The sequence below is a fragment of the Lissotriton vulgaris genome, unplaced genomic scaffold, assembly GCF_964263255.1.
Source record: "Lissotriton vulgaris unplaced genomic scaffold, aLisVul1.2 SCAFFOLD_292, whole genome shotgun sequence".
In the NCBI taxonomy this organism is placed as follows: domain Eukaryota; kingdom Metazoa; phylum Chordata; class Amphibia; order Caudata; family Salamandridae; genus Lissotriton; species Lissotriton vulgaris.
The window spans coordinates 573,998-592,828 of NW_028249215.1; the positions used below are offsets into that span (position 1 = coordinate 573,998).

Sequence of the window (18,831 nt, forward strand, 5' to 3'; positions counted from 1 at the left end):
GGTACCCTTTTAGAACGCCTACAGGATTGGGCCAATTACAATAATATAATCTCTGATTTACAGTATGGGTTCCCGAGAGGGTCTAGGAACTGTGGAGCAAGCTCTAAACCGTTCCCTTTTATTGGGGAAATATGTGCGAGACAATGTGTATCTACACATGGCCTATGTTGATTTGACTGCGGCGGTCGATTGCGTTAGCCATACGAAATTAAGGTCGATCCTCTTGGCAATGGGCGTAGACTTCCCTTTGGTAAATCTCCTCCGAGAACTCTACTCGGACGCATCAGCAAGAGTTAGGTATGGACTCAGGGGGGAACTTACTGAATCATTTGGAGTGGAGAAGGGGGTCAGACAAGGCTGTGTCCTGGCTCCCTTCTTATTTAACCTTTAAACCAACGGGCTGGAAGCAGCAATGTTGGAAGGGAGTCAGGACCTGCACACCATCGGCCGTAGTTTAATACCGGCATTACTATATGCCGACGACGCAGTGATTATGGCAAGAACCCCCCTGCAGCTCCAGCGTCTTTTAGACAAATATTGTGTTTTTATGGCAAGTCTGGACCTTATAGTTAATATAAGAATTTATATTTAGGAATTCTAATTGATAATAAGTCACTGTGGACGCAGGCCATAAACGCGAGAAAACTATTATTTTTGAGGGCTACCACCGCTCTCGTTGCTTTTGCTCAGAAGCTAGGAAAGAGGACCCCCCCCCCAGAAATGATTAAGGTCTATCAAGCAAAATGCATTACCGTAGCCATCTATGGCGCTGGGGTGTGGGACTGAGAATAGCTTCTTGAGATACTTATTGGCAGTCCCTCAAAGCTCCTTGACATATTGTTGTCATCTAGAGTTAGGATTGGAATTTATATCCGACACTATTAGAATCCAACCAATCCTTCTATGGCATTGTGTCTGGACATCGGAACACTGCAAATTGTCACGACGCCTAATCAACAACTGCCTTATGCTAGATAAAATGCACAAGATTAGTTGCCTTGTCTATGTGAATTTTTTTTTGACGATTTAGACATAGTGAGATTCTTTAACCATCCACTTACCATTTCTGAAATAACGAGGAAAGACTTAAAAAAGCTATGCCTATCCCATCTAGGGCAGCTACGACTTTCCAGAGAGATCGGTAAAAGCTCAGTCCAGCACATCTTAGCGATTCAGACCACGCTTACGGTGCAACCATATTTAATGTATAATCTGAATATGTATGAGAAATTCTCACTGACTCGTTTTAGATTTAACATCTTTCATCGTTTAATAACTTTCCCTAAACAGAATGACTGGTCCAAGAATCTCTGTGTGTCAATGTGACGATTTCTCCATACAATCCCTAATTCACACAGTGCTATTTTGTAGATTTTATGAATATCCTCGAAGGAGATGGATTGTCCCCATATTGAGACTGATGGGAGTACGATGTTGCCGCCCAGCTTTTCTCGCGCTCCAATTTTTGGAAAACGAAATGTATGCTAAATCTATAGCCTGTTTTCTGAAGGTCTGTGTCAAATATCGCTTAAATCTTGGTTATTTCTGATGCACTCGCACTTTAAATCAAAATATTCTGTTTTTAATTACCCCGTCTTTTAAATAATCATTGAACTCGTAACTTATTGAGTGTACCGATTGTATTTATTGTCTGTATATGTTTTTATCTGTACTTTTATGGTAGCCTAAAAATTATGGAAATCGAATAAAGAAATTTGAAGGAGGATGAAGAACACCATCTCCCACCGCACACTAGCCACTAGTTTACATCATGCCGGCATCCAAGGAAAAGCCTTAGACTGGATATGATCTTTCCTGTCAGGCAGAACACAGAATAAGACTCCCACCTTTCCTCTCAGAACTGACATCGGATGCGGAGTACACCAAGGATCCTCCCTCAGCCCCACACTCTTCAACGTTTGCATGGCCCCCTCTCGCAACCAAGACCTGGAACGAACTCCCCCTTCACCTCCGACTAAGCCAGACACTGCACCAATTCAGAAAGGTCCTCAAGAACTGGCTCTTCGAATGACCCAAATGGTGCTGCTAACCCCCCCAACTCCCTCTCAGCGCCTTGAGACCCACACGAGTGAGTAGTGCGCTTTAAAATCCATGATTGATTGAGCATTTGATTCTGTGGATAGAGGTTGTCTCTTGAGTAAGCCAGAATCCTGTAGGATCTCAAAAGACCTATAGTCGCTTACTAAAGTTTGTCATACAGTAAACTGGGATCAATGAGAACTGTATTTTTTAAGTCATCTGTCAAAGAGACTCAAAATATAAAATGGCTTCCACAAAGCATATGTTCTTGCTCCCTGCCTCACTGGATTATATTTGGTGGATATACCGTCTGTTTTGAAGGAAACAAAAGTGTTTTCTCTCCAAAAATGGGAGGTGCTCCCATCACCCATCTGCTTTATGTGGACGATTTGATATGGCTGGACTATATAGATGTGGGTCTGCAAATAAAGCTGGATGACTGCTCAGAATACCACAAGGTACATTTTCTGAATGAAAACAGAGAAAAAAAACAAAAAATAGTCTTGGATAGAAAAACGAATATCACTTTGTTCTTCGATTAAAATAAAGTGGAGTAAGTAGAGTCCTAGAAGTATTAAGGTTAGCTATTTAGTAGGACCTTAAATTGGAGTGACCAACTATAATCTTAAAAGATCAGAACATCAATAGTAAGATTTAATCACATGGCCTCCAGGCCTTGCCTTAACCCACCAACTAAAAGCTTTTAAAATTAAAATTACGGTGATGGTACTGTATGGTATGGAAGTTCTTTACCTTGAATCAAGTGAAGAATGGCTCCATTTGAGAGTTTATGTTTAAAAGAAATCTTACATTTCCCTAAAAGATCAATGATACAAGCTATCGACTGCAAAGTAAATCTTATTGAATGAGCAGAACTGGCAGGCACTGGCATATTAAGATTCATTTATAAACTTACTTCTGGTAAGCATTTGAATAACATTTCATATTTTTGTTGGAGAGAATCTGAAAGTATTGAAATAAATTAGACAACTTCGTTGTTAAATGTGACCATTAATCTTACAAATAAGCATATTGCGGAGAGTAGTTTTATGTCTTGGGAGCCTTACTTGCCAAAGTCAATATATTGAGAAACCCAGACATGTCAATAAGCAATTGCAAACTTGATGATTTTGTCAGTAGTGATTAATGATGGCTTTTATTCTTGTTGATTAAACTTTTGGAATTTTGACATAGCAAATCATACTGGTGCACTATACAAATACTTTAAAAAAAACTTTTTTGATTACAGGATTTTTTTATCAATTGGCATTTCTGATTCAATCTGTTACGGTTGCGAACAGAAGTAGCTTTTACCCAATCGCTATGAGTTGGTACAAACTGTTCCATAAAAGTAGGCAGTGCTTTCTTGGAGCTCAGGGGTACTATGGAGCTAGCTACCATTCTTCATGTGAAAAACCAAACAGATAATCACTAACAGCTGAGAAGGGACTATTAAGCCTGGCTTTGATGTTTGGCTACGCTGTAGGAGTGTAACAGGCTACATACGAAACATGTTTCAAAATCAACTTTGTGGTCCAGCTGTAACTAGCATTGAAAAACTTTCAGCCAGCCTCTATTACGTTATGTATTATTGTAATTGCATAGGTGCTGCTTTGTTAATATTTGGCATGATAATATTATATTAATTATATCATTAATTCCTCTTAAACGTACCTCTCTCCCCACCCAGCAGACACCCACCATTTGGTAGCATCATGCAGTTCACTGAGATACGATATTATGTTGTTATACTTTGAAGATTCTTATTATGCAGCTGGACTTCAGTGACAGAACTTGATTTAGGTTATACTCTACAAAATGTTCTTCAATGTGCATAGGCATTTGTTTAACACTCCAAGGCTTTGGAAATTGTATCCTACTTGCATGCATTTACACTTTTGTCGATGCAGAGGGGCTGCATCCTTGTTTGACTTTAACCTGTTTTGTATTTAATAATGGTTTATAAAATTAGACAAAGGTCCTTTTAATGGATGTAACATGTAGTTTTGATTGACGCGATGTAGTCTGCTGCATTAAGCAGTCTGCAATCACACGGGCTGTTTTGTGCCTCTGTAATGCTTTTAACTAATTACTACTATAGAAATATTAGCATCATAGTCTATCAATGCTGTGTACACATTTTTCTACAATTTCTGATTTTTTCTGTTCTTCTCGACAAAAACCATACGCCAGAGCAAGCTTACTATTTTAGCAAGTACTTTGGAGATTTACCAAATAATGCTCGACAAATGCATTCTTTTCTTTGTTGTAGCTCTTGTTGTTCTTACCAAAGAGTAAGACTCCCTAACATTAGATGCAAAAAGAGAAACAATCCTAAAATTGTGTACTAACAGACATATCCAAAATATTTCATAGCCTCCAAAACTAAATCTATGTGCATGACTTTATTTTAAAAATGAAATACAATTGATTAATAAAAATGTCCATGATCACTTTTTGTTGCTTTCCTGGACCTTTCTTAAATTTTTAATCTAGTTCTTGTAAGTGAATTAAATTGCATTTATTGTTTTTTCAGATCGATGTCCAATTAGCAGTTTGTATTGTTTTACATTTTCCACAATTTTTATACACAGAAGCACAACATTGTCTTTTAAAAGGAATTATGCTCCAAAAATTGAACATACTCCTCTTTAGTCTTTTGAGAGAAAATTCTGAAGTTCAGGCTGGCACAGCTTGTAAACAGTTGTTTTCTTTAAAGTCAGCAATGCTGTCTTTATTTCCTCACATGTGTAATGAGTACAAAATCAATTTCCTGAGTATTTTAAAGCGTTCTCAATATGCTCCAAATTAATGCTAAACCAAAAGGAATCTGGTAATGTGCATGATTACAGTAGATTTAGTATTTACTAGTCCATTACCTTCCCGTGGCATCTACACCTGAAAATATATATATGTTATTCTTGAAAATGCAGCACAATTTTCATCAGCTTAAAAATGGACAGCTGGTCTATGGTTGCTTCAAGCTATTGAACACTGAAGCAATTCGAACAAAGTAGCACTGATTCTTGATCCGGGATTCACAGCCACTCTCGAAGTAAATATCTCCAACTGATCCTTATCATAACCGTAGAAGATAAGATGGGCATACACAATGAGTCTTCAGAATGACTATAAAAAAAACACCCGGTGGTCCAGCAAGTGCTTTTAAGTAGCCTTTCTATGGTCCATGATAGTACAATTCTCACAATTGTTCCATACTGCTTACTCCTTTCACTTCTCTTTTTTCTGTTTAACAGTTCCTGATTCAGTCAGCACAGAGATATACAATCTGAGCCAGGCATATGTGACACCAAGTGCACAATACACAGAGGTGAGCAGCAGTGGGATGAATGGCAGGGTTTGCTTCCATGGCGTTAATGGGTAGACAATTTCACAGAAGATCTCCAAAGGCACCAACCCCAAGAGGTAGAGCTTTTCCAGGTGATACAGCAAAGGACCCTCTGATCTGTAATACAAATAACAGAGGAAGAGAAATTTAAAAGACCGTATAGGCAAAAAAGCACATTAATAAATAGGACGAATACTTGGTTGGGCTTTCCTTGTCAAAATTACGTTTCTGAGCAGAAGCTTCCCAGAACACTTCGAAAAAGAGCTTAAAATATTTTTCTTTCATAGTTTATGCCAAGATCACTTAGTCATACATACCTTGCACCCCTGGAGATGGTGACAAACCTGGAAATTGCTTCAGTACAGTTCCTTGGCGGTCTACAGGAGGACCGCCTTCTATGACGATACATCTGCCAGCCTGAATGACTTGTGTGACCAAAAGGCTACCTCCATCCTAAACTACAATTTTCAGCTAAGTCATTTGTGTTTTTTAAACTACCAACAAGATAATAAAGAGAGAGGAAGACCTCATTGTGATATTGAGTTTGAAATACCTAAAATAACACATACAGAATCTCTATGCGTTTCTACTCTGATGTGGACCTGCAACAAAATTCCAGAATTTCAAGAGCCACTCACAGGCAAAAACAACACAACCCCAAATATCAGCATTTTATGGATGAAAACACTACCACTCATTCAAAGGTCATGACCTGCTTGCACTAGTATTCTCCTTTCAGTTCCTGAGGTGTCATACTCAAACCGTCACCAATACTTGCTTCTAATTTTACACTACACTCTCATATTAAGGCCTTGTGCATACTCAAATTCTGCATTTCCTTTCAGTATTTTTACGTTTGAACTGCACAGCTGTAAAGTTTAGGCAGTATCAATTTTTGGACCTGCAAAACTATGGACTAGCTCTCCATTTTCAGACTTTTAAAAACATTTAATAGGCAAAGATGAACTGCGCACTAGTTATCGATAAATGTCACCATCCCACATAAAAAGAAAATTACAACAACCAGAAACAAATGTGTAGAGCCCAGTGACCAATGTATTTTCATTTTTGATTTATATATATGTTGTACCACATGTAGATTGTACCATAAACACATTTAGGTTTAAAGTATTTTATTGCAGCATCAAAAATGTAAACACAAAACAACACAGGTCAACAAATACAATTGTCTCGGCGAGAATAGAGCAATCAATTCGTTATAGGAGTGCGACCCGTGGCTACTTCGAGAAAAGGCCAACAGCATTCAAGGTCGTATGACAGGCGCACCTTCGTGCGAGACATAACCAAAACTTAACTTCCCTTCACCCAACTCCCCTCCACCCTTCCCCATTCCTATCCCCACCCCCCAGCCCCCGTACTGTGCTAAGAGTGCCCTACGTCGCCAATGCAGAAGAGCGCCCAGGTCCCCCATCATTCCTGTGGTCACTAGCGGGTCACGTGGACGGGGTCGCCGGGGATGTCAGACGCAGCAGTTTAAGGTAACGGGGACACGTGATTTCCCTGAATTCTGACTGTAACAGGGTATGAAAGGGCAGCCACAACTCCTCGAATATATCTACCTCCCCTGCCGCCACCAGGGACATCTTCTCCATCCCCAAGACATGCCACAACCTGTGCAACCAGCCAACAGCAGTGGGAAGTGTAGTGGTGCGCCAATGAATAAGTATATTCTGGACCGCTGAACCCAACGCAATTGCTATTTGCCTACCCTTTTTGGATTTCAGAGGATACATCAGGTCAAAAGGGCAGACCCAGCAGAACATAGGCGGGGAAGCGCGGGAGTTCAATCTCAAAGCACCGGTCTATCTCCCCCAACACCTCCTCCCAATAGGGGCCCAGTAAGGGGCACTCCCACAGGACATGAGTGAGTGTCCCGACCTGTCCACATTCTCTCCAACATGTCTGGGGAATGTTATGATTCATTTCGTGCAATCTTGCGGGGGTGTAGTACCAGTAGGTGGAAATGTTTGTGAGTGTTTCGGTGAGCCCTGTGTGGTAGGAGGAGTGTCGCGCCCGGTAGGAGATGCGTTCCCAGTCAGTGTGTCCCAGCTGTCTACCAAGTTCCCGTTCCCAGCGTTCACGACCAGGATTATAGATGTGGGACGAGGGGGGTTGCAGGAGCTTATATAGATCCGAGATGAGCTTGGCGTCCGAAGAGCGTGTCACCAGCCATCGTTCGTAAGGTGTAAGTTTCCGATCAGCCAGTTCTCGCACCTGCGGTTGGAGCGCCCAGTGACGCACCTGCATATACCGCAAGCGTTCCGTTTCAGGTAGACCAAAGTCCCGTCGGAGGCCCTGGAAGGGAGTGGCCCCCTCCGGGCCATACATATGGAACAAAGCAGAGCATCGAGCCGTGCGCCAGCGCCCAAACGCTCCAGGCTCCATACCGGGACCGAAGTCCGGGTTGTCTACTATCGGGGTGAACGGCGACGGAAAGGTGGTGAGCTCGTGTTTGCCATTCACCGCATCCCATATCTGCAGCGGGACCCTTGTGACAAAGGAAGCGTATAGGTTGGGTGGGCGGTGGCGCCTACGCAAGAATGGTACCTCCTGCAGTGGTCGACCCGCCACTGCCTGGTCCTGGAATAACCAGTGTTTGTCGGACTCCCACCTACTCCACTCCACCAGGTGTCGGAGCTGCGCTGCTTGAAAATATTTGGTTAGGTCCGGTATGCCTAGGCCACCGGATTCAGGCGCCAGCGTGGAGAGAGCCCTCTTGAGCCTGGGTTTGCGGCCCTGCCATACAAAGCGAGCGATATCCGCCTGCATCTGTCGGATCCACCCTTTGGGAGGCTGAAGTGGAAGGGCTCTGAAGAGATATAAGACTTGCGGGAGGAGGGTCATTTTCACCGCTGCTATCCTGCCAAGCAGTGACAGCATCCCCTTATCCCACCGGGCGAGTTCTTCCTTGACTTTCTTGCCCATAGCCGCGTAGTTGGCCGACACCATAGCAGGAAGGGAGGGCGCCAGGAGGATGCCCAGGTAAGGCACCAAGTCCTTAGACCAGCTCAAGGGAAAAAGCCTCTGTAAGTCAGATTTCGTCGTGGGAGACAGTGAGATGTCAAGGGCCGCCGACTTCCCCAAGTTCATCTTGAAACCTGCTACCCTGGCGAAGCTATCCAATTCAGCGATGCACGTGGGGAGGGAACGACCTGGGTCATCTAACGTCAGGATGACATCGTCCGCGTAAAGACTAAGAGTGTGCACGAACCCCCCCCATCCGAATGCCTTTCACTGCCAGGTTGGTACGAACCCGCTGAGCGAATGGCTCCATGTAAAGGGCGAATAGAAGTGGTGACAGTGGGCACCCCTGCCGGGTACCCCGCCCTATCATGAAGTTCCTAGAGCTGCAGCCGTTCACTCTTACCACAGCAGAAGGGGATCTGTAGCAATTGAATATGAAATTGCGAAACTTCTCCCCCACGCCTATCTTACACAGCACCTTTTCAAGGTACGGCCAGTGCACCCGATCGAACGCCTTCTCCGCGTCGATGGAAAGCAGCATACGTTCACCAGGGACTCTGGAGGCCTTTTCCAATAAGTGGACCACCCGTTTGGTGTGATCTACCGTCTGCCGACCAGGAATGAATCCCGCCTGGTCCGGATCGATAAGCCCCGGCATGTGCAGTGCCAACCGAGCCGCGAGAATCCCCGTATACAGCTTAAGGTCCGTGTTCAGAAGTGAAATCGGCCTATAGGATCCGCATTCAGCCCGGTTTTTGCCAAGTTTGGGGATCACCGACACCGTCGCCAGAAGCAGGTCCTGGGGAATAGCCCCAGGCTCCGAAAACGAATTGAAGAGGCGCGTCATGATCGGCGCCAACTCCTGGCAGAACGTCTTGTAAAAGAGGGGGATGTAACCATCGGGTCCCGGGGCTTTTCCAAGTTTGAGGCGGGAAATCGCCGAGATCACCTCCTCGGGTCTAATGTCTCGTTCCAAGTACTGAGCCTGTTCCGAGGTTAGGGAGGGAAGAGCGACCGTATCCAGATAGTCATCCTCCTCCTGCGCCGAGGGGGCCTGCCCCGTGTAGAGGTCGGCATAGTATCGGCGGAATCTGTCCGCGATCTGGTCATCCTCCGTGACCGTCCCCCCGCCAGGAACAGACAACTCTTTCACCCGGTATCTCTGGTGTTGCACGCGAAGTTTGTTCGCAAGCAGGCGGCCGCATCTGTCCCCCCCGGTATAGTATTTATGCTTCAGGCGCAACGCCGCGTATTCCGCTCTATCCATATCTAGCGCGGACAGGAGTTTCCTGGCGGCTTTAAGTTGTCGCCAGACTCTGGGCGCCCCCGTTCTCTGGTGCACCTGTTCCAATTCCCTCACTTTACTCGTAAGCTCCTCCCGTTTCGCCTGGCGCTCCTTGTTCTCAGCTGCGGAGATCGCGATGAACTCGCCCCGAAGCACCGCCTTCAGGGCCGCCCATTGCGTCGCCCGGGTGGTGTCCTCGTTATCATTATTACGCTGATATTCAGCCAAGGAGTCACGTATACTCTTGATCACCGATTGTCTGTGGAGCAGTGTGTCCCTAAGGCGCCAGACCCCTCGTGAGGGGGAGATAGGAGGCAATCGAAAAACGCCCACCACCGGCGCATGATCCGACAAGGAAAGCACCCCCACTTCAGAGGCCGCGGCCAGCTCACAGACCGGGCCCGACACCAGCAGGTGATCCAGCCTCGCGTAGGATCTATGGGCGTGGGAATAGTAGGAGTACGTCCTCGTCGTGGGGTGGAGCCGTCGCCACAAATCGTGCAGATCAAGGTCTTCCATACGGGACCTAAGCGCTTGTGAGAATTCGCCCGCCTGTGTGCGTCTCTGAGTCGACCTATCTAAGGGCGCATCGAAAACCATATTCAGGTCTCCCCCAAGATGATATGTCTATCAGGGGTGGTCGTTACCTCCTCTAGGGCCTGAAGCAGAAACCGTTCCTGTCGGTCGTTGGGGCTGTAGATCGTGCCTATAGTGAACACTAGGCCACCCATTCTGACCCTGTAAGCCAAGAGCCTCCCCCTCTGTTCAGCCACTTTGTGAAGGATCTCCCCCTTGAACCTCCCAGACACTAGAATAGCAACCCCTGCTGTTTTAGACATGTCAGAAGAGAAGAGCTGTGTGGGGAACTTCGGTGTGCGCATCCTGTGGCAATCTTTGGCCAAGAGGTGAGTTTCCTGTAAGAGACAGATGTCTGCCTGGGCGTTATCAAGAAGGGACAGCACAGCCCTGCGTTTAACAGGGTTATTCAACCCTTTCACATTTAAGGTTAAAATCTTAAGGGCCATCATTGAAGTGTATACAGGTAGAGCAAAGCCAAGCCGGTCAGACTGTGCAGGAAAGGCCCCGCGACCAACAATACAGGTGAGCGGCACTCAGTGAAATCAAGCAATACTATAGCACAGTACGGTCTCCCAATCCCACCCCAACCCGCTCTAGCAGCTTCCCCCCCCCCAAACTCAGGTCCCCCCCACCCCCTCCCGCATCACCCAACACCCCGAACCCCGAACCCCCAACAACAACTCCCGCCCCCTCCCCCAACAATCCAAGTCTCCCCAACTTCAGGCTGTCCCTCTCCGTGTCCCAGGAGTCCACCAGCCAGTGGCCCCTCGTCCCCTCCTCCTCACTCCTCCCACCCTTACCACACAACCCTACATTCAACCCCATTGTCCCAGTCCGGTCCCTAGTGGACAAGGCCGTGGAAAGTTTGCAAAGTGGACGTCCAGCCACAACCCACTCTCCTTCGCCCCTCCCGTCCCCGGAACCCTCGCACCTGCGTTGATGACAAGGCTATGTCGATCTCCCCCCGGAGTCTGGTTAGGCCGTTAAGGCCACTTCTTCGACTGCCTCGCACCTGCGTTGATGACAAGGCTATGTCGATCTCCCCCCGGAGTCTGGTTAGGCCGTTAAGGCCACTTCTTCGACTGCCGTCTCCCTGGTCACTTCCTGGAGCGCACTGTCCATTCCCGCTCGGATCGTGGGCGAGTCTGGTCGCAAAGGCTGGGAGGGAGAACGCCGCCTCCGGATCGACTGCCAGCCATCCCTGGTGCTACGTTGGCGGTCGGATGTGGGAGTCTCTCCTTCAGTTGCTGTAAGGCCCAGCACCTCGCAAACATCCTGCAGGGACCGCAGCTGGTGCAGTCTCCCGTTCCATCGGAAAATAAGTCTGAAAGGGTGGCCCCAGGAGTATTGCGTGTCATGTTCCCGTAGGAAGTCCGTAGCAAGTTTGAATGATTCACGCCTCTGCAAAGTGATGGTGGATAAGTCTTGAAAGAGGGCCACCCGTTGCCCCCGAAATGATAGGGGCTGCTTTCTGCGAGCTTCTTGAAGGATCCGCTCCTTCAGGGGGAAATCCGGGAGGAAGGCCAGAATGTCCGGCGGAGGTGCCGAGGCTCTTCGGGGGGGCCCACTCCATGCGCCCTGTCGATCCTCACTGGGAAGTCTCCGGGCTCCTCCAGGATATCACGGAACAGGTTCATCAGATAGGCGGTCACATCCTCTCCCTCCTCTTTAGAAGGGACACCCCGCACGCGAATGTTATTGCGCCTGGACCTATTTTCAAGGTCCTCGTTGTGCGTCTGGAGGTCGATGTGCTGCTCCCCGAGCCGCAGGGCCTCCTGCTGTAGGTGGACAATCTCCTCATCTCTGGAATGGCCGGCTTCCTCCACCGAGGCCACCCTGTCCCCCAACGAGTCGACTTCCCTGCGCACCTCGCGGACCTCTCCAGCCACCTCCTGCTTCAGCGCCTGGAAGTCTTCCCTGAGGGTGCCAAATAACGACTCCAGAAAGGATCTGGTCACTGGGGGCTCCCCCCCCTCCGCACCCCGGGAGCTTGATGGGGGACCAGTGCTTGTCTGGCCCCTGTCCTGGCGAGGGGTCCCTCGGCTCAACATCTCAGGTAGGGTGCGATCCCCCTTCTTACCCCCCCTGGAGCCCGACATTTGCAGTGCGTGGGCGCACAGTAGCTCCGAAGGCGCCTCCTGAGGGCAGACCGGTAGGGCAGCACACAGTCCGAGTGTCCCAGGCGTGCTCAGTAAGCGCAGCTTCTGTGACCAAGGCACGCCAACGGGTCACCCGGGCAGGCCGTAGGGAGGGAAGCGTGCTACAGGACTCAGGGGTAGGCGGTGTCCGTTTGCGCCGCACCAGCGGCCTGAGAAATCCCCGGGGAGCGGGTCTCCGCCTCGGGCTCACCTCCAAGTCACCTCACCTCCGTCTTCGCCCACGTTGGTCTGCAGGCTGCGCCACCCGGCGGGTCAGCCAGAGATGCCCAGGGCCACACCCACGAGGCCCGCGCCGTCCAGGGCCACACGTATGCTCGGTCCTATCACTGCGTAGCCGTGCTGGAAGTTCAAGGAGGCCCAGGGGAGCAGGGCCTCAGGACCAGTCCGGGCACCACGTATGGGCAGTCGGCCTCCACCAGAGGGCCGGCGGAAGGTGCCGAGCAGGGCCAGAAGCAATCCCGCGCCGCTGGGGACCGTCAGTGCAGCACCCGATCCGGTACAGGCCCCGCAACTCCTGGGAGGGGGCGGGTCCGGGAGGTCATGCAGCGTCTCCGGCCTAGCTAGGCCTCCGGATCCCCGGGCTGTCGTAGGCCCCTCTCGCCGGCTCCTCCCCACTCTGGTCCCGCCGGCTGCCGGACCCACCCAACCTCACGTCCTCCCACAGCGCTAGCAGCGTCGCTCACCCGGGTCTGGGTGCCGCCCAGTGCCTCCCGCTGCTGCGCCGCCGCTGCGATCGGGGGTCCCCGGCAGATGTAGGGCGGCGGGTTCCCGGGCCTCCGGCCGCTCTCCGGGCCTCTGACACCTCTCGGATCCCGATCGTCGCTCAGCGAAGGCTACCGGCCCAGCGACGGAATCAGAGCGCCCAGCGGGGTCCCCAACATCGGCAGGCTCCCTTCTCGCTCAATCCGGGGGAGATCAGCGACATGGAGGCAGTACAGGGCCTCGGGGATACCGGAGCTCACGGAGAGTGCGTCCTCCTAGCTCGCCATCTCGGCCACGCCCCATAAACACATTTAAAGAACTTGTTGACCAATAAGGATAAATCAGATGCATGCTAGAAGAAATAGCTCAAAGAATGCCCTAGGTATAGTAGTGCATTTTAAATATACGAGGAGCGGAACAAGATTTCATCTGATAGTTTACCCCAGCCTACTTCCACTGAGTTCTCAACACTCACTGAGCCATCTAATGAAGAGACTAGCATAGGAAACTAGACTTACAGTAGTCACAATCAGACTCTGATGCCTCAGCACCCTACGGGCAGACTAGAGGGGATGCACCTAGCATTTCTGAACAACCAAAATGATGTTAGACAATTTTGATGCAGGCAGAAGGCTGTCAATAAACAAGTGTCCAACACAGCTAAAATAAACGGAATTCTCATCGCTGAGACAAAATTGAACTTTTTCACAATCACTGAAAGTCCTAGGTGCTGGTAAAAGATGATAATTTCTCAGATGCTATGGTAAGCTCTCCTAGGGTCACAGATGCAGTGACCCAAGAAATGTACTGTTTTTCTTTTTAATGTTACTGGAGGGTTCCTGTCACTCACTTATTATACTGCCCCGGTGCCCACCGATGGCACGCACATCGTTTGTTTAAGTTGGGGACCATGGGGAGACCCAAGGCTCCTGCAGCCCCCAGCTAGCACTCTGGCAAGAGACACATTAGTTTAGTGTAGATTCATCAAATAGTGCCAAAGTTACTAGCAAACCAAAAAATGCTTTTCCTATGGAAACGTGGTCCTAACTATGACTTCTCAGTTTACCTTCAAATCGATATACCCACTTTAAAAGTAGCCATATTAACAAATATTGATTGAAACACATTCAGTGCAGTGCGCCTGGAAATTCAAGTTAGCAAATAATGTGTCAATTTTAATTCAATGTACGAGGGATAATGAGAAGCTCCGAAACACACACATACACATACGACTGGTAGGAGCGCCACAAAGGAGCTCCAAGCACTTGGGAGTCCTTTCCCAGGATATCTCTGTTAGCGGCAGTCCCCAAGCAAACCACAATTAATCTGCGTAACAGGATTTCTATAGCGTAACAAGATTTTACAACACGCTACATCTCTCACCTGGCTTCTCTCTGAATCGATGATCTATTCCCGGAGGAGACCACCATCTTGCCGGAGCTTTGCCGAGGAACACAAACCTTGGGGACGGAATCGGTATCGGAAGACTACCGGAGGTGCCGAGGTGAGCTTGCCAGTTTGAATTACCCCCATGTATGGGGTGCGGGCCAGTTAGAACAGAATCCCCCGGGGCGAGCCCTGAGAACCGACGGACGAGGTCATTCCAGGGCAGCGCGCTCCCTCCCTCTCTGCATCTCAGCGAGGGAGGACAGACACCCGGAATTCCAGAGTGCTTTTGGGTCCTCCCCGCGGAGAAAAATAAACGATCATCACGCCGGCGCCTGCATGGGTTGAGGGTCTGGAAGCCTGGTAGAATCGCTGCATCGCTCGGCGAATCTTGACAAGGCGCTGACATCCCGCCTAAAGCTCCGTGGGAGGACCAAGCGATTTGCGGTCTGTCCGTGTATGGTTGCCCCTTGGTGGTTCTGGGGAAGCGTGGTCGTCGCGCTGCAAGGAGGATCTGGGGGCCTGGCTGTACGCAAAGGCTCTGAGAAAGAACACGCTGCCCCCCCCTGACATTTTTTTCCGCTTGACACTATCGAGTGCTTTATCAACTGCTCTGGGGAATTTTTTGTGGTTGGTTTATGCTTTCCTCCACAGCTCTAATAGAGCCAACGATCATTGCATCTGCATCTCATTTAAGACTTTGCACAACGACCTCGCGCTGATTTATTTTGTGTATATATGATCTCTTATCTGTATATATAATACTGAGCTGGCTTGTTGGGTTCTTCAATTTTATTCTTAATAATATGGCCGACCATTTGGGCATCTGAGGAGTTGGATCCAACCCATATGCTTAAAGGAAAGGGAAATAAGACTACCTTGCTGGAAATAAACACAGGACTACATAGTAACCACTGAGAAAGGACTTTTCACTTCACTAGATAGATGGAAAGTAAAACAGGACAACAGGCTTAGAAATAGATAAAGGACTACATAGCCACCTTCTAGGACCCCTAAAAAGGACGCAGCCATATTGGAATGGGCAATACACATGGGAATTTCACTTAAACCTCGACCATCTACCACTCCACTGCCTATTTTCAGGTTTGTTTCTCTCTGCCTTTTGTCCCTGCCCTTTATCGAGCTTACGCTTTAGTCTACCCTGCACCTGAACCCCCTGACTCAATCACCAGCTCCATTCCTCCATCCTAACACTTCACACCACATAACTCAACCTCCCTTTTTGAGAGCCTCGTTCTCTTTAGCATTTGTCCTTTTCTGCCTCCCTCTTTTCCTCTTCACCCTCTCTCCTTCTTTAGACTCCCCCTGGCCCCTGCTTTTCCTGAGTCCCTGTGTCTCTTTGGGGCTCCTCCAGTTTCGCCTACCCTCCCACTCTTACCATCGAGCGCAAAGGCATTCACACATACAATATCATTTACCCCCCTGACCTGTCAAAAAAAATCGGCCAAACGGTTCAAACACAACATCATCAAATCGCATCCTGAAACCCTCTTCGCAGATCCCTACTTTTCACCACGCAACGGACACTCAACCATTGACATCATTTTTCACACTAAACTGAGAGCACAATGGAGGAAAGTATTCCTTTCCACTTTTTCTGCCTCCTCCACCAGAAAATTTGCACATGGATTATCTATTTATATTGCCCATTCCCAACTCTTCCAAGCTACAGCAACAATCCCTATCTATAACAATGGTGCCATCCTTTTACAAGCCTCTGACCGTAGTTTAAACCTCCTAGACAACATCTTCCCTATCATCAAAGAACTAGTGGATAAACCGCAAATAGCCCCACTTCCCACCTACTAGCTCACTAACACTAGTATGGATGACACAGCCATAGCCCTCCCTCCTCCCCTCAACTCCCGTCCACCGCAGGTTTCTGGTTCCCTTGAACTGGGGGATGCCACGCTCCCAGTTCCCTCGACCTCCACCCCCAACTATACAACCAGCAGTACTACACCTATTCAGCGCACGCTCCCCCTACCCATCATGACCGTGGACGAGACCTCTCTTGCACACCACACTCTTACAGATATCACTCTAGGACAGACCATAGCACCCCACCATCACTCATCACCTTTCCCCCCCATTTCTGAACCCTCTCATTCACCTACCTCCATGACCCCAGTTACCTGGACGTCCACCCCCACCCACACTACTAACCTCTCCTCACCGATACAGCTCAATCTCCCCCTACCCATCTTAGCTGAGACCACCCATGCACCTCACACTTCTATGGTTACCTCTCTCTCTCCGTGCCTAGCACGCCATAGTCCATCCTCTGAATTCACAGACACCAGCTCACCCTCTGAACAACATTAGCCTCTTTTCACACCTCCCACCTCCGCCCACTGGCCTAACAAATCCTCTACCCAACCAGCCTCATCCATATCCCTACCACACATGCACACAGCTATACAGCTGATCGCTCGCTCCCCGGCACCAGCACTCTCACCCACCCTGATGACACCCCAGCCACATACACTCACCGCTTCTCCCTCCACCAAAATAACCCCTGAAGACACTAGACTAGATAAGATCATCTCCACACTTCATCTAATCAAAGAAGACCTCCAAGCATTTAAAACCATGTTTTTGACTCATCCCTGTCTCCCAAGATCCAACACTCTTAACAAGTCCCTCTCACACACCCAGAGCACCAAACACATGGCCCGAGATGGTTATCTATACCCTCTCGCAACATACCTTCTCGCCCCTTGCGCACTAACAATCATCTCTCAGAGACAGATCTTCTCTCTCTTCTTCTCTTCTACGAACTGCCTGCTACTACCACCGACCCTCTCACACACAAGTTCATCCCTTCTTTACTAGCAAACCCCCACAGGCCCTCAACTCACAACAACAGAGGAGTCATCGTCAATAATCTTTGTAATGTCCAACTCACCCTGGAACACACATCAACCCTTTGCAACCCCCGTCTTAAATGCTCACTACTGAATTGTAGATCGGGATCGAAACACGCAACTGACATAGCCAACCTCATTTCCTCGGCTAACCTTGACCTCATCATTCTCACTGAAACATGGCTTACAGAGTCTTCCTCGCCCTTCATCGACATCCTAGTTCCCCCTAACTATGACATTATCAGACTAGATAGGGAAGGGGGAAAGAGTGGAGGGGGTATTGCATGTATACACCGGAGTAACATTTCCATAAACAGAGCTATACCCTTGTCACTCCCTTCCTGTGAATACTTCAGCCTCAACCTCAACAGTAATGGTAAACCTATCTGTTCGCTCCACATCATGTACCACCCACCTGGAGATAACCTCCTATTTACCGAACACCTCATGAACCTGATCACATCACTCACCAGTCGACAAAATACACAAATTTTCCTTGGGGACTTTAACCTCCACTGGAACGTCCCTAGTGACACAGTGGTCAACAGCCTTAAAAACATCCTCAACGCCTTAGACCTCATCCAACTATGCAATAGTCCTACACACAACAAAGGCGCAACCTTGGACTTAATAATCTCTAAGACTGATTCCATCCATCTTGAATCAATTCTCCCTTGCGACTGGTCTGATCATCACATCATCACCTTCTTCATCAAAGAATCTATTAAGTTGACCTCTGCCCAAGCTATAAAACCTAAGGTCTGGAAAAGGGACTGGAGAAATCTCAACACAAGCACTTTACCCGACTCTAGCAAGGATCTACTTCTAACCCCTGCTGAAACCTCTAACGTAACCGACCTCACCACCCACTACCTAAACTCCATGACCACGAAAATGAACGGACTTGCGCCTCTGCAACTAAACAGAGTCTCCAAGAAAGATTCAAAACCGTGGTTCAACGGTCTCCTTAACGAGGACAGACGTTCCCTCAGAACTGCCGAACGCAACTGGAGATCAGTACCAACCGCCAAGCACCTCCTGACTCTAAAAAGAAAGAGAAATGCTTATTTTCATAAGGTCAAACACACCAAAGCAGACTTCTTTACCCAACAACTTGACCAGGCAAGAAATCGTTCCCAAAAACTTTTTGAACTAATCAAATCGCAATCGAAGGACCAACCTCAACGACCTCTTGATCCAACTCTCCCACAACCATCTTGTGATGACTTTTCTAGCCACTTTAAACTCAAGACAGAGAACATCAAGAAAGATCTCCTCAAGGACCTAATCTCTCATTCTTACCCCCTGACCAACTCCCCCCCACCCCCTAACGCTTCTCTACAAATCCTATCCAAGTTTACAGTGAAAAATGATGCAACATGGTCACATTTTCACTCCTATTCTGAAGAATCTATAGGCAAATTTCTCAGTATCTTGGAACCATCTAATTACCACACT

At 48.3% G+C, this 18,831-nt stretch overlaps 1 protein-coding gene across 1 annotated transcript in view; it reads right to left on the reverse strand.

Annotated features, from left to right (window-relative positions):
* Nucleotides 1-4,544: 4,544 nt before the first annotated feature.
* The window catches only part of LOC147663658 (dolichyl pyrophosphate Glc1Man9GlcNAc2 alpha-1,3-glucosyltransferase-like), a 127,621-nt gene continuing 113,334 nt past the window's right edge, over nucleotides 4,545-18,831 (reverse strand). Inside the window, exon 13 of the mRNA XM_086950287.1 lies at nucleotides 4,545-5,506. Coding sequence (XP_086806413.1) covers nucleotides 5,272-5,506 — 235 coding nt within the window. The 3' untranslated portion in view covers nucleotides 4,545-5,271. The remainder of the gene's footprint in view (nucleotides 5,507-18,831) is intronic.